The 15508-nt window shown below is 42.9% G+C and overlaps 1 protein-coding gene across 3 annotated transcripts; it reads left to right on the top strand.

Annotated features, from left to right (window-relative positions):
• Positions 1-207: 207 nt before the first annotated feature.
• On the top strand, positions 208-15488 carry POLDIP3 (DNA polymerase delta interacting protein 3). 3 transcript variants are annotated; one of them, XM_075078676.1, is made up of 9 exons: positions 208-345; positions 3698-4085; positions 6497-6571; positions 8392-8487; positions 10265-10447; positions 11399-11476; positions 12094-12223; positions 13094-13160; positions 13517-15488. In XM_075078676.1, the coding sequence occupies exons 1-9, from the start codon at positions 239-241 to the stop codon at positions 13689-13691; spliced, it is 1299 nt and encodes a 432-aa protein (XP_074934777.1). In that variant the 5' UTR covers positions 208-238; the 3' UTR covers positions 13692-15488. The 3 variants fall into 3 exon arrangements, with proteins under 3 accessions (XP_074934777.1, XP_074934769.1, XP_074934787.1); XM_075078668.1 differs by having other exon boundaries at positions 6494-6571; XM_075078686.1 differs by lacking the exon at positions 6497-6571.
• The last annotated feature ends 20 nt before the right edge of the window (positions 15489-15508 follow it).

Below are 15508 nucleotides of genomic sequence, written 5' to 3'. Positions count from 1 at the left end.
CCACAAAAGTTAGTTTTTCCTTTCCCTCACAGCTCTACCCTGTTTCTTTCCCCTCCCACGTCGCATTACTGCTACCGCAGCCGAACCGGGACGGGACTGGCAGCGAACCGTATGTAAATGAGCGACAGGGCGCCGCAGGGGGTTGTGGGACAGCCACCGCCCCGCTTCGCGCACTCGGGCGGGGCCGGGCCTGCCTTATTTCTGGAGGCGGGGCGAGGAACGGAAGCGGTATGATCTCATGTCCGGGTCTCGCTCGTTGCGTCTTATCGTTGGGCCCCGCGACAAGATGGCGGACCTGTCTCTGGACGAGCTCATACGGAAGCGCGGTGTGACGGTGAAAGGGAGGTGAGCGCTCGGGAGGGCGGCGCTCCGCGCCTGGCGGCCTCCGGTGGTTTCTCCGTTATCCTCTCTGCTCGTTCAGCCCTGGAGGCTGTGGGCTGCGGCCTGCCTCAGCGCCGCCCGGCCCTATTCGCCTCTCTCGCCTTCCCATTGGCTTATGCGTTGGCCTGCAGGGCCGCGCCTTTGATGCGGATTGGTGATGGTGGCTGTCGCTCAGGGCCGGGGCGGGGGTCTATCCCCCTTGCCTCGCCCCCCTGTGCCTGGCGCTGCCCCCGAGGCCCTCGCCCCCGTCAGGGCAGGTCCCCGTGTTCCCCCCACCGCCGCCTCTCCCCTGCCCTTCCCGGGATTCCTGGCACGGCCCATCCCTTCCCTGGTGCTTCCGTCTTGCACTGTCCCCGCTGCCTCCTGCTTTCTGCCGCCGATGAACCCGGTGGCGCTCCCCAAAGCGAGATCAGCAGCGCCTCCCACTCCCCCCCCCAGGTCCCTCAGTGTTGGGGGTGCCCCATGTCTGCAGCAGGAGCTGCCTCCGGGCTGCGCCTCTTGGTCAGGCGGTGCCCTGGGGGTGCCCGGTGCGCCCCACAAGTGCCCTGGGGGTGCCCGGTGCCCCCCGCAGCTCCCAGAAGGGGTGGGTTGATGAGTGGCACGGTGCATTGTGGGAGAGCCGTGGGAGGTGTCGTTGTGCCACAGGGAGCCCGAACTGTAGCGAAGCTGATGGGGATCCTCACAGGCGAGGCTGAAGAGCCTTCATCCAGATTGCCGCCTGCCCCTTGGAAATTGTGGTCTCTGTAGAATAGTTAATCTGACAGATTGTTTGAAATGCTTGCGTGGATGTGGAGCATGTTACATACTGGCAAGAAGGTTAGGTTCTTTCTTTGTATGGCAGATGTTTCCAGGGTAGACTGGGCCATTTAACCAAGTGTAGCTGTTGGCAGTTCTTACTTGGCTTCTCCTTTGGTAGCTTTTCATCTTCCCTTTTGCCATAGCCTCTTAATGCTTCTGAAGATCTTGTCCGTGGGTTTCTCCTCACCTGTGTTAACTAAGTGTGCTCCTTTGTTGTTGTTGTTTGGGTTTTTTTAAATTTAGTGGTTGCTGGGGAATTTTAGGCTTTAATGCTGAATGTATACGCTTATATGTTTAGAGTTGTATTTTGAAAGCTGTCTGCTAACATACACTAATGAAACATTCAGATGTATATTTAAATCCTAGTCTAGACAAGGCCTTGGCTTTGTGCTTTCATTCATGTTATCCTGCATGTTTGGAACAGTCTTATGGTGCTTAATATGCCAAGCACCTCCTTCCTCCTTTTTCAAATCCCTCTTTAACTCTCATTTCTTCCAGGAATTCTTCTTGCTTTTATTTGCTGAACAATAATCCCCCTGCAGCGCTGTAAGAATTTTTGTGGCTTGTGTTTCTCTGGTTTGTCATCTTTATCTCACTTTATAAGATTTCTGATGTAGCTGACTTGTCTTTGTGAAGGCTGGATAAACTGAATAAACTTAAATCGCGATATCCATGCTGTTCAGTAGTCTAAATGAAATAACAGAAAAATCTTCCCCTTTTAAATGTACTAATCCACAAAATATTCAAGCCAGAACTTGGACTTCTGGAAGGTGAATTACATGTTTGAGATTCCCTTTTATTTCAGGTGCTGTGGCACAAAATGCCTAAACAGTTAATTCTGTTACAGGGTAAGCAATTCTCTGCAGAAGGCAGTTGCATATTAGGATAAACACAAGTCTTCAGAGTCAGTGTAATCTTCAGTACAGAGTTTTCTAACCAATTTAATTAATTTGTCATTAACAGTTTTAACTAATTCTGGCTTAAATGCCGATACATATATTTAATGTTTTACTTTGACCTCTTTTATGCTCATTAAAAAGAACCACTCATCAAACCCTTCTGCAGCACTCTGACTGAATGCTTTCAACATTAGCTAAATTAATGCTTTTTAAAATTGCAAGGCAAGTCTTGTTCTGTGGCTGTTGCTCTATGGGTACTGTTAGTCTTCTGCATTATTCTGGATATATTTTAATAAGTGGTCTTAGTAATACTCCTGTTTCTTCTCGCTAGCGTGCTTTGGCTGTATGAGAGAGCAGCCGTAGGATTCTTAGCTAGGTAACAAAATGGGATCCCAGTTCTAACTCTCCAGTTGTCTGGACACAATAATGAAAGAGGCAAGTGGAGAGGTTCACTCTCTCGTGTCTTTTTTTACAGATCTCTGTACTGAAAATACATTACTGTAAATAACATTAAGATTGTAGGGTTAGATCAGGAAATAATGATATAAAGCTGTTTGAAGAATTCAAATTGCATCGTCGTTTGAATTTGTGATGTTAGCCTTTTGACTATTACAAAAAAAATCTAGATATCTACTTTCAGACTTTGAAATACTGGACCATATGTTTCAGAAAGTAGATGAACACTCTAGCCCTCTGTAGCATATTTTAAAAAGCCAACAGCAAGAATATTTTTTCAGTACCTTTAAAATTTTGTTTACCACTGTAATTTTTTTTGAAAAGAAACCCAATGGAGTTTTCTTTTAGGGAGATTTTGAAAAAGTGAATCAGACATGTACCAAGCTTTCACTACGTAATGGACTGCTTTGTGGTAATGCTTGTGTACAAGTACAAATGCTGTTCGTTCCGTGGACTTTTATCTTTGTGCTCTGTATTGTGATGACGATGTGCTTAAAACGTAAAGGCCATTGAATGCAGCAGTTCTGTTAGTAGATTAAATAAGAGGCAGTGATGTTAAAAAGTGCTTTGATAAGTATTCTTGCTGGCAGTTAGTCAACTTTGAAACTGGTGGCTTTGAACTGAGATTGGTACTGGTGCTTGTACATCCTAAAATCCAAGCCTCCATGCTCCCATGGATCTGAACTTGCTGCCCAGAATTCTTGCAGTCCCATGTCATTCCATATTTCCGTTGTATCAGGACATACTATTGTATTACAAAATATGCTTTAGCAGACCTGCTCAGTCCTAAAGCTAGAAGATCTGTCTCTGTTCCTCTTTGTCTCCAAAGGTTTCCCCAAAATACCTAACCTAAGTTGTTGATGAATTTTGTTTATGTAGTGTATACTTGGCACAGCTGAGGTCAGATCCTTTACTTAAGTTTGTAAATATGAGCTTAAGGATGGATTTTGGAAATCAGTTCCTTAGCTGTTTATGTGGGAAGTAAAATCCAGCATAAAACAGCTTAGGAGCTCTACTGTTGTTTTTGGTCATCTAACCTGAGCGGGTTTCTGTGCAGTAATAATGAGCTGTTGTTTGCAGCAACACAAATACTTTTATTGATACTGTATCACATCTTATAATGTCTGAAACTCTTGTTTCTTTTTTTTTTCCTTTCCTCCCAGGCTTAACACAAGGCCAGTGTTTGGAGGTGTAAGATCTCGCATTGGGATCCAGCAAAATCTTCTAAATAGATCATCATCAGCTGTCAGCTTCCAGCGGACATTTGATGCCCGGCAGAAGATAGGACTCACTGATGCCCGACACAAACTTGGGGTTAAAGATGCCCGTGAAAAACTGGTTCAAAAGGACGCTCGGTTCAAAATCAAAGGGAAGGTGCAGGATGCTCGAGAGATGTTGAATTCCCGTAAACAGCAAAGTGTTGCAGCTGAAAAGGTGACCAAAGTGGTGGATGCCAGAGAGAAGATCAGCTTAAAGAGGAGCGCTCCAGCTGCTATCAGCCCAACTATGGGGACAGTAAATCCAGCCATGAAAATCACCAAAACTATCCAAGTAGGTCAAGCAAGCCACCTCTGAGCCCCTCAATTATTCTACAGCAGTCCAGTAAAAATGATAATACATGAATATGTTCCCATGTTTACAATAGTGATAGAGTTAAGGCCAGCCTGTAGGGCAGGATTCAGAGTCTTTTGGGTGTTCTTGCAGCTGCTTGGGGCTTTTTGCAGAATCCCAGTTTTCATTTAAATTTTAATTTGAATTTTGGGCCAATAAAGACTAAAGCAGCACTCCTGTCAGCATTGAAGTAGTTGTCTTGAATGGTTAAGTAGTCTCTTCCCCACCTAAATACAAAGAAAACGTATGCATTTTTTGTTATTCTTATACCACCCCTCCTTGCAAGTCTGATGTGGTGGATTGTCCTGTCTAGATAACTGGTTTATCCTAGTGGCGGAATAACAGTTTATAATCTGCAGCTGCATTTGTATCTAAGAAGATGTAAATTTCAATGAGCCCCTCTACAATTTCTCTATTTCTACTTGTCTGGTTTTCAGTAAGGTGCTGGCTTCCAGGGAGTTGCCTGATTATACGATAAATTCCTGCAGAGGCTCAAGATTTATTTCAATTGCAGTGTTATCAGTGATTACCCTAACTTGCTGATTTCCTTTGACAGCTTTCTAACTTCACTTTACTATGTGTGCAGTAACTTGATTCTTAGCAAGCTTCTCTGAGAAACAAGTGCTATTGAACTAAGTGTATATTAGGTACAGTGGGTAGAGTCAGAATAGAAGTTTCCAGACTGTCAGGATTGTTGTTTGAGGAGTGGTTTTGTTCCTCACCTCTACAAGGATGTAACTGAAGTTCTTAGCCTACCTCTTTCATTTTCCTCCTCCCAAAGATCAGTGGTGTGCTTACACATACCCAGAAAATCTCCTGTTCTCATCAGTTTGAAAGCCTGGGTGAGTCTGCTTTCTGTTGAGCTGTGGATTTTGCTCAAAAGCATCAAGCATTTTTCTTCTTTAAATTAGCCAAGGAAACTTCCCATTACTCGGCATGTTTCCTGCCAGGCTGACCTAAGAAAGAGAAAGGACTCTTGTGGCAGTAAGAAGGGCTAATCGCAGACCAATAGAGCAGTCTGTTCAGTAGCCTGTTAATTAGTAGGGTACTTAGTACTCATGCTGTCCTTCTAAGCCAAATCACCACCATCAGCCATTAGGAGTTGAACATTTTCCACAAAGTTTCTAGGAGTTTTCAGAGACTTGGTACAGCAGCACTTTGCTCTGACCTGATTTTTTTTTTGTATGACTTGGTTTGACCTACAGTACTTTCTGTTTCTTAGACAACATATTGCAAGAAAAAAATATTGTAGAATATAGTAGTGATTAAGACTGTAGACAAAATCGTGCCAAGTGAACAATTATTTAATAATTTTTAAAAAAGATTTATACCAAAATTCCAAATTTCCTTTGGCCCTCCTCTCTTCCCAAATGTGGGAGCAGGATCAAACTAGAGTATCTTGATCTGAGATGCAGTGCACGCCTCTTATGTCCTATACCATGGTCTTCATTCTCAGAAAGGAAGAAAAAAGGTCTTGAAACCCAAAGAATTTCCATACCTCTGCTGGTGTTTCTGTAGGACAGGTACCCTTGTTTCTGAATTGGTTAGCAAATTGAAACATGAGGGTGCTGTGGTGTAACTTACAGCCTAGAGATAATGCAGATCTGAAGATTTTACTGCCTGTATGGAATACTTTTATAAGACGACCCATTCTTTTCTGTAATGGACAGCTTCCAGCTTTTTCAAGAACCAAAAGGGCATTTTTGAGAGAGTTGCTGCTTGATTTCATTTGTTTTTTAGTACAGCTATATTCCCTGACTACCTCTGTGGTGTTTTCCCTGTTTCATGGCATAACAGGCTGCAGAAGGGTCAGCTATGCTACCCCATGCATCATTTTATTCCACTGCAGCTTATTCCAGCTGTAGTGTGAAGCAATAGTATATACTTCTCTTTTGAAATGGAACACAACTGAATTGTGTTGTGTCCCAGCTTGAATTTGATGGAAATCAGTATCCCTGGTTCCCTGTAGCATGAAAGAAGAGAAGGTCACTTACTGATTTACCCCATTCACAGTTTCATATTGGCAGAAATGTTGACCTAGTTAGTGCTGGCAGCGCTGGAGTTAAGTCCCCCTCCCACTCATTTTGGACTAAAAGTCAAGTAACTTGAATCAGTTTGTCTGAGTGGCCTTAGGTTTTAATTTCTTTGATTAAGAGAAGCTATCTCATATTGAACATATCTCATGAAGCATATTATCTAATAGCATATTGTGGTAATAAGTTTCAAGAGCAGGAGAGTGAGCTTCATTTAAATGGTCTCAGGGTATCAACTAACAGCTCTGATCTTCTGAAATGGGGATCTGGACGACTGTAGTGTTTAATGCTTTGGTTCTTTCTCTCTAACTGTAGCAGAAAGCTCCAGTTCCTGGACACTCTCATCCAGCAGGCATGAGGATCAATGTGGTGAACAACCATACACACAAACAGGTGTGTGCCTGCTCTGTGCCCTTTGTTGCCTCTAGGGGGGAAAGAAGGTGTGTGTAAACAATGGCAGGTGCAAAGAAAACTTTAAGTAGGAAAGAAAAGTGTTTGGAAGTTCTCTAACAGCTTAGCTGCCTGTTCTTGCATGGTTAAGATACTTTCATGGTAATCAAGGTTTTAATTCAGTCTAATTGATCTTGATTCCTTGTGTGTTATACGAACACAAAGTAGGTATTCAGAATTTTTATCTGTATGTGCTAAAGTTTATTTTTTTCCTAGAGACTGTGACCTTTAGCTCTGTCTTTCTGTAAATGTCTCAGTGATAACATATGAGATCAAGTTTCGGTTGTTTTGATTCACCATCCTGCCAGCCTCTTCAGAGAATGCATGTGACCGTACATGGTCAAATGTTCTACAGTGAGGTGGGAGAGGGTATAACATTCCTGTAAAATCCCAGCTGTTGGTCCCTGCTTCAGACTTGATAGTGAATGATGTTAACTGGTATTCTGATGTACTGTCAAATTCGCCATATCCCTTATCAATCAGACTGCGAGGAAAGCCCCAGAATTTGTGCTGTCTCTTCTGGGATCAGTTTAAAAGACCTTTGTCACAGCCCCCATCATTCAGCCACCTTACTACCTTTGGTGCTTTCAGAGAGGAATTACACATTTTAGTAGGGTTTTTTTTGTATGTGTGTACATAAAGTATTATATGAAATATTGGAAAATTGTCATTCACAATATCATGTCCTGTTTTAGTTTTTTTTGCCTCAGTTCGGGTAACTTTAACTATTAGTGCTTTGTTACTTCTACATTGACTTGCAGCCCTCACCTGTCCCAGATGCTGTCACCTAAGGAAGTGTCTTCATTACTCTGACCTCATAACTATAAGCCTCAAATCCATTTCACTTTGTCTCAAGCTCAAGTCCATTGTCCCAATGGCTAGCATTTTTCCCAGTTCTTTTCTGCACAATTCTCCTTTGTTCTACCATGCCTCTTTAGTTTTTTTTCCTCCATAGCATTTCTGTGACTGCAACCACTTTCCTGTTTGTAAACCAGGATCTTGCTGACTATGACAACCCACTTATTTTGCAAGCTATCATTGCTAATCCCTCCATTTTTCTTTACCTGTCTACTGAATTAATGGGAAGCTATTCTGAGTTGTGACTGTTATGTTCTGGGCAGTGACATATGTGTATAGACTTTTTCCTTAATGTTATTTAGAATCTATGAAAAATATTTGTGTAGGAGTTAGCCTCAGTATTTTAAGGCAGGGCTATGAGTGTTAAGTTGAACTGGGAAATTAATTATTCATTGAGTAAACTTCCTAGTGCAGTGTTTTCTAGTGCCAGACAGATATATGCTGTGCTGAGGAAAGCAGGCTATTCAAAAGCAACATTTGATTCAGATATATTTGGTAGTCTTCTGCTTAATTAAAAAAAAAACTAGTCAAAAAAAAAATATGCACAGGCTTCAACTTTAAAGGTAGCAGGCTGCTAAAAAGTGAGAAATTGAGGCTTTACTCCATTAATGTGGTTTCATCAGCCCTGATGAGGTCTAGGGATTAGACCTGTATGTGGTTTCAGTACACCTAGGGAAATAGCTTTATTGTTGCATTTCTGGAAAAGAAGTTTGATAGTTTTTTACACTGGCATTTTGAAATGGACTTGTGTACCTTCAGCTCTCTGTCCCCTGGCTGCAAGGATAAGAGTGAAGTCCAATGTAGTCATTACCTGAAGAAGGTTGAAGGCAGGGGAAAACTACTTGTTTTGGAAATGTCTAGATTAAATCTACCTGCTTGTAAACTATTACCTTGCTTCTCTTCAGGGTCTGTATGACATGGAAGATGATGATGAAAGTGTCTCTCCCCTTACTAGCAAACAGATGAAAATCACCACCACAAACAGTTTCCTGCACAACGCGGTAAGGGATTATCTGAACAGTCCCCACCACGCCATGCTCACATTGGGTGGACACACAGGCTGCAGCTTTACAGGGCTTATGTTCTTTTAAAGTATGTAAACGATGCTTTCTCCTGAAATGTTTGCTCTTCACCCCACCCTTCCCTTTGTGCCAGTGCTTCTAGTGTTATTTTTGGGACGGAGTCCTTTTAGGCTAACTGTGGTTTTATAGGCCTTTTGCAGCCAGAATGTGTGCGTTCTCCCTTGCTGGCAGGTTGCTGCATGTTAGCCCTTGACTTTCTTCTTGTTGGGGAAATGCTTTGAACCTATCTCGTTATTGTTTGAGCAGGCAAGCAAGGGAAGCTTTCTGCTGCTTCTAGAGGCTGGACACCAAAGCAGGAGGTCTCTTGCCATGCAAAATCTTGGTTGGCAGCTTGTTGGGGAGTACTGATGCTCTGGAGAAGATGGAGTTTCAACACAGACAAATGCGAGGTCTTACTCTTGGGATGGGATAACCCTCTGCAACTTAAGCTAAGAACTGACTGGCTAGAAAGCGGCTTTGTAGGAAAGAGCCTGGGGGTCTGGCTGGGTGATACGCTAAGAATGAGGTAGCAGTGCATCCTTGCAGCAGTGAAGGCCAACTGTAGAAATCAGTCTGGCATTTTGAGAATGCACCCAGAGTACTGTGCCTGTTATGGGGCTCTGCAATACAAGATACCAACAGACTGGAACTAGTACAGCAGGGTGGTCAGGGGGCTGAGGAGAGGGTGAGAGAGCAGTGTCTCTTAAGGCTGAGAAGAGAATGCTGTAGTGTGATCTGTCCATGTGCTTTCACTGCCTAACAGGCAGTCATGGAAAAGGCAAAACCCAGGTCCTTTTCAGGAGTGAACAGGGAGAAGATGAACAAATGTGTCGCAGCAAAAGAAGCTCTAACTAGAGGCTGGGGGAGAGTTGTGCGGTTCTCAGGGTATTGGTCAGCCTCTGGCATGGGACTTAGAGGTTGTAAAATCATCATTCTCAGAGATATTCAGAGTTTAACTGGATGAGGCCTGAGCCAACCTGATGTGTCTTTGAAGTTAGCCCTGTTTCAGACATGAGGGCTGAACATATTTTTCCGAAACTGTTCTGTGGTTCTAAGAAGGCAAATTAATGTGGTTTTACCATCACACAGTCAGTTTAGCACAATGATTATCCGTGGGTTTTTTTATGTAGGTATTCAGAATAGAGTTCCTGGCTGTTTGTGATCCTTAAAATCAGCCTCGTTATTTTTTTGCAGGAGTAAATGTGTTATCTTCAGTGTTCACAGCAGCTGCCAAGCACAATTTTTATTCTGGCTTTGAACTCCCCAGGTACTTCTGACCAGGAAGGTTATGCTCCATGTCTTTTTGTGTCCTAGCTTGGTGTTACTGAAGAAGTACTGCTGTTTATATTAGGGCAGTTCAGTCTCACTGTTAATGAGCAATCTTTGTGTATGCTTTGTAAGGTACTTGAAAATCTTTGGATAAAAGGAGCTTTTCAAATTCAAATTACACTGGTAAAGTTCATTTAAGAACAATATGAAACTAAACAGTGTTTGTTAGTGAGGGGAGTCCTCTCTTGGGATAAACATAAGCCCAGAAACCTTAGCTGATTTTTGTCTCAAAGCTGAAAGTCTCCAGCATTGTAGTGGTTTTGACACTGGGAAGGACATGCAGTTCTTAGTGCATGCTAGTAATGCTCTCCTGCTGTTGGTGCTTGAAGAGGAGGGATGACTTTTGTTGCTGCAGCTCTCAGAGATACTCTATTCTTTCTTCCTGTAGACTGGGCTGAGTGGCAATAAATTCTCTCTGTCCAAGACTGTTCCCCTGACTAAAGTGGTCCAGAATGATACATACACAGCTCCACCTGCACCTCCATCTCCTATGCGGACGAAGGCCTTGACAAACATGTCCCGGACCTTAGTGACAAAAGAGGAGCCTCCAAAAGAACCACCACCTGTTGAGGTGAGCACAGGGAAGTGGGAGATGTTCTTTATAGGAGTCTCAGAAACATCTGAAACTTGCGGTTCATCAGTTATGCAAGCAGCTTATTTCTGCCTGCCTTCCACCATTATTTCTGGGACTCCATCAAGCTTATTCTCATAACTGTAACACATGTCCCAAGAATATGAAACCTGTCTAAACATCCTTTTTTTCAGTCTTTGAGAGACCGGGAATTCTCAGTGCATCTTGCTTCTCTCAACTTTATCTAGCATGGGAGCATGTGGTCCTGGAGGAATCCATGTTACAGGGAGGTGGCAGTTGTTGTTTGGACAATCCTTGGAGGGAATAGTGTTTTAATGCTACTAGTTGTTTTCTTCTGTCTGCTCCTGTTAGCAAGATCTTGCAAGGATTCTTCCAAGTACAGCTTCTTGCTGTCCACACAAGCCCACTCAGGCATTTTGTTGACAACCTGCTTGGAATTGCATTGCCAAACTGCCTGGTATTGGGTACAGGGACCACACCAGGTGTTGCCAGGCATGTTGAGTTCAGCTTGCTTTTGAGGGGCTGGAGCCATATTTTGGGTTTTGCTGGCTGTATGTAGTGTAGGTGTAGAGTGCGGCAGCAACACACGCTTAAAAACGTGGGAATGACAAGTGAGTACTGTGTATGTATGCAGATAAAGTTAGTGTTATACTTGGAAATGAAAGAGAAAAGTTACTTCAGAGAGAAATAAGCATGGAAAAGGGGCTTCTTTTCACCGTCAGATGAGCTGGGCTTTTGTGAGCATTGATATTTCATGTATTACTAGCTGTAATACTTCCAGTATTACTAGCTGTAGCTCTCACCTTTCTGTTTGTGTATGGACTTTCCCAGGCATCCCTTTAGTGACTTTTTAAAAATGCTTTCTCTGCTGTGCTGTCTTGCCTGCTGCATTTCTGACCTTTTATGTGATGTATCTGTTTGTGTTGGCAGCTGGCATTCAGTCCTTTGGAAGGCACAAAGATGACCGTAAACAATCTGCATCCTCGAGTCACAGAGGAAGACATTGTTGTGAGTGTTGCTTACTGCTGAACTGTGGATGAGTGACGCTTCCTTCCCTTGATATCTCTTGATAAATCACTTGATCTGTGGTGAATGCAATGAAGAGGGGTATGATGTGGGTTTGCTTTCCTTGCAAAAACTTTGAGAGTTCCTGATTTTTTTTTGTTTTGGTCTTTGTTCACTTTTTTAAAAGTGTGCGCTTAAGAAGTTTGGACAAAATACCATTTCTAGGGTGTACTGAGATACCTGGCATCACTTAGAATTCTGAGTTCATGCCAAATGATTCTTGGTGTTGTCCTTGAACCTATGACCCCATCCAAATTATCTAGGTGCTTCCATTCTCAGCACACTGAGAATGTCTTCACATGTGACAAACAGTATAAAGTACTGGCCTTGAGCTTTTCTGCTTGTGTTGGCAACAGTACGGAGCTTTGTGCAACCTGTATTACTGATGCCAAATATTCATACTGTAGCAAACACACAGTGAGGCAAGTGGCAACGTTCTGCCATGTATTTACTAAGCAGGATGGCTGGTACAATTAGAAAACTAAGCCTTTCTCACTCACTGTCTTTGGCTGAAATGGTACCTTTGATGTGACCATGGTCATGACTAACTCTGCCCTCAGGAGTTATTCTGTGTGTGTGGCGCTCTGAAGCGAGCTCGGCTGGTGCACCCTGGAGTGGCTGAGGTAGTATTTGTGAAGAAGGAAGACGCTATCACAGCATATAAGAAATACAACAACAGGTGCTTAGACGGTAAGTTTGAGGCCAGAATTTTATTTAGGATAGACAAATCAACAAAGGCTTTTTCTACCTCAGTGGAGAGTTTAAAAGTGTCTGAGGTGCTCATATGCTGCCAAGAGAGGAAATGCCAGAAAACCAGTTCTAAGAGCTAGACAATGTAATATGCTTCTATGTAACTAGCTGAATATATACACAGTTTAAAAAAGGGAAATTAGAAAAAAAAGTTTTCCTAGAAAGAGAATCCTCAGAGCTAGAGGCAGGGTCTTGGTGATTCCACTGGTCTAACCTCCAGGTTAAATTTCTTTTGTTTCTAATCCAGTGCCAAGAGCTAGATAGTTCTTAGGAAGGCTTTACCTGCTTACAGAATAGCTGTTTGCAAAGTGCAAGTAAAACTAATATTTGCAAAACTCTCAAGGCATAGTCAGAGACATTTGGAATCAGACCTGTAAAAAGAGTTAGTATCAGCTTCTCCATAAACTTTGAATTATGCAACTGTTAATCTGGATCTACCTGCAATGTTGTTACAGGCTGAAATTAGCTGTTAATTTTTAGCTGGAAATAGATGCTTTTTCTTTCTGTAGATGAATATGTTACGAATGTCAGATGAGGAGCAGACAGCCGAGAATGGGAGATTCTCTTGTGTCTCTGCTAAGGGTTTTGTACCTATGTGTGATTTCTTAATCAGTGTGAGTCTTCATATTGCACTGAGTGTTTCAGTGGCTCTTCTGTTGCTGTGATTTTGCAACAAAAGATGTATCAGTTGTTCTTCTTCATGTTTCCCCAGCATGTGGAATTCTATTGCTTGCACTTATGTGTGATATTTCTGGGGTCTTGCCTTACAACAATTCTGATATAAGGGGTTTTTAATTGTGTGTATTTAAGGTCAACCAATGAAATGCAATCTTCATATGAATGGGAATGTCATCACCTCAGACCAGCCTATATTGCTGTAAGTGTCCTTTGGGTGGGGAAAAACCAAACATGTTTGCAGGTTCTGTTTTGAGGAAAACCTGACAGGAGGGGAGGAAAACTGTTGACAAATTACTGTCCCATTAATATTATTCTTTTCCTTTCTGTGGCACTCTGAGCTGAGTGCAATATAGCTTGACTCCATAGTGTTCCCAGCCCTGAAGCTCAAAACAAGTCTGAGATGGGGAAGTTATCTTGTGAGGAAAGCATATGTAAAACGTCTGTCTCTAATATTGGGAAGGGGGTAACACTGGGAACAATAAATGCAGACAGTGTTAAATTTATTTCATAATGAGAGGTTAAATACTGCTTTTCTTTTTCTTTTTAATCCACCAGCCGATTGAGTGATACCCCTTCAGTGAAGAAGGAAGGGGAGCCACGCCGGTCAAGTGCAAGCGCTGCCTCAAATCCCCCAGCTGAGGTGGACCCTGACACTATCTTGAAGGCACTCTTCAAATCCTCAGGGGTCTCTGCCTCTGTGCAGCCCACAGAATTCAAAATTAAACTCTGAGAAGGGGTAGTGAGCAGTGGACTGGAAAACTCATTTAAGTTGGGGAATGAGAAAAGTGCAGGAGTGCAGATGTTACTTGCATTTGCCTGCCTTTAAATTCTTTGTTTTCTATGATCGCTACCTTACTGTACAGTAGTGTTTCCTCTTGTGTGTGTACTTTCTGTTTTCATAGTTGGAGTTTTCTTCCATGATTTTTTTTCCAAAAGAATAACCTCCCCCTTCTGCCAGTAATGTATTACCAAGCATATACCATGTAACTCCCTCCTTTACTCCAAAGCCCCTAGTGGCCATTAAAAGTGCACATAGATTTTGAGGGAAGGAGTGGTGATCTCCTTCTCTTTTCTTCTGACTGACCTTTAAGTAAAAGATGCATCCCCTTGATTATCAACAGGCCAGAACACCACATTGTTTCTGAAATTGCTGCACTGTGTACAAAGTCAGGTGTGGCTCCATACAGGAAGCACTGTCTTGCATCTTTGACCTGCATGCATTCAGTGGCATAAATTCTTCCTTCTGGCTGTTGGACACTTTTCTGCTCAGCAGCTGTGACATTGAGAAGTGTGGAAAAACTAAGCTTCCCACTGTGTGTACCAGCCAACGGAGGCATCAGGCAGAAGGATATATGCACAAGTTCAGTACCTGTTGTGCTGTGGGAGGGATGCCTCAACTCTAGTAATGCAGAGAGGTGGGGGGAAGAAAAGGGCTCGGGCATTTGGACAATGAATATATTAGCCCTGTAGAGTCAGCCTCAGTTGCTCTCTTTCTGGACTGAAAAATGAGAACCAGTCTCGTCTTCAGAGCTAGAGGAAATACAAGTGTTTGACTCCCCAGTAGACTGTATTGCATCCTCCTGCTGATGCAGGGACACTAGTTTTTGTTTCTTACCTTCTAACTTACCCAGTCTGCTATAAAAAGAAAGGAGCTGGGGCCTTTTTCAGATACTAATAATAGGAAGCAGACTTTCCTTGCACCTGAGAACTCACATCTTTGAGAGATGTCATTTGGGCAATGTTTGGCTGCTGTGCCGGCGTGCCGCTTGCATGCATGCAATTGGAGGATGATTGCTGTACTTCATGGCTTCAGGGAGAGGTTCTCAAGAGAAGAGTTGGCACTCTAAGGAACACATAGGGGAGGAGTGCTAAGCAAGTCCCGTGCAGAGCATCAAGGATGTACCTTGGGCCAGTATCTGTGAGGAGCCACAGGCCACTAGGTGGCACTTCCAATACTTCCTTTGTTAGTACAGCGTTATTGCCATGGATATTTGAAGTCCCAGTATCTCTGTTCGTTTGTATTTGTTCAAATTGTATTCTAAGAGAGGAAAGCCCAGAGCCAGTTCCAGAATCTGGCTGGGGTTTGAACTTGATCCTTCTAACTAGGAGACTAATCTAATCCATTCTTTTCAGCTCTGCTGAACTTTAATGAACTTTGTAACCATTGTAGGTCCAGATTCCACTTCTTGGTCCACTCTGTTTCTTTTGCTTTCTTGTTCTGTATTAACTCTTTGCTATATCTAGCTCGTGCAAACCATTCCTCTATCTCACTGTATCCCTTTTAGCCATGGAAATAACTGAGGACTTGGCAGGACTTGTTTTTCTGGAGTACTTCAATAGGGTGCTTCATGTGAACAGCAGATGTTTGTAGGGGAGGGGACCTAAGACAGCTATTGTTCTCCTTTTTTAGATTGCCCATCAAACACCTGTGTTTTATTAAAAAAACATGGGGGAGGGGGAGGAAATATTAGGGGTTGGAGAAGATAATGTATTATCTGTTTCTGAATAAACGTTTGTTATACAGAGAGTGGATTCTAAGCCTTTTTA

Source organism: Phalacrocorax aristotelis, chromosome 1 (genome assembly GCF_949628215.1).
Source record: "Phalacrocorax aristotelis chromosome 1, bGulAri2.1, whole genome shotgun sequence".
In the NCBI taxonomy this organism is placed as follows: Eukaryota; Metazoa; Chordata; class Aves; order Suliformes; family Phalacrocoracidae; genus Phalacrocorax; species Phalacrocorax aristotelis.
The sequence above is the reverse complement of the archived record's forward strand: the minus strand, read 5'-3'. Positions and strand labels throughout refer to the sequence as shown.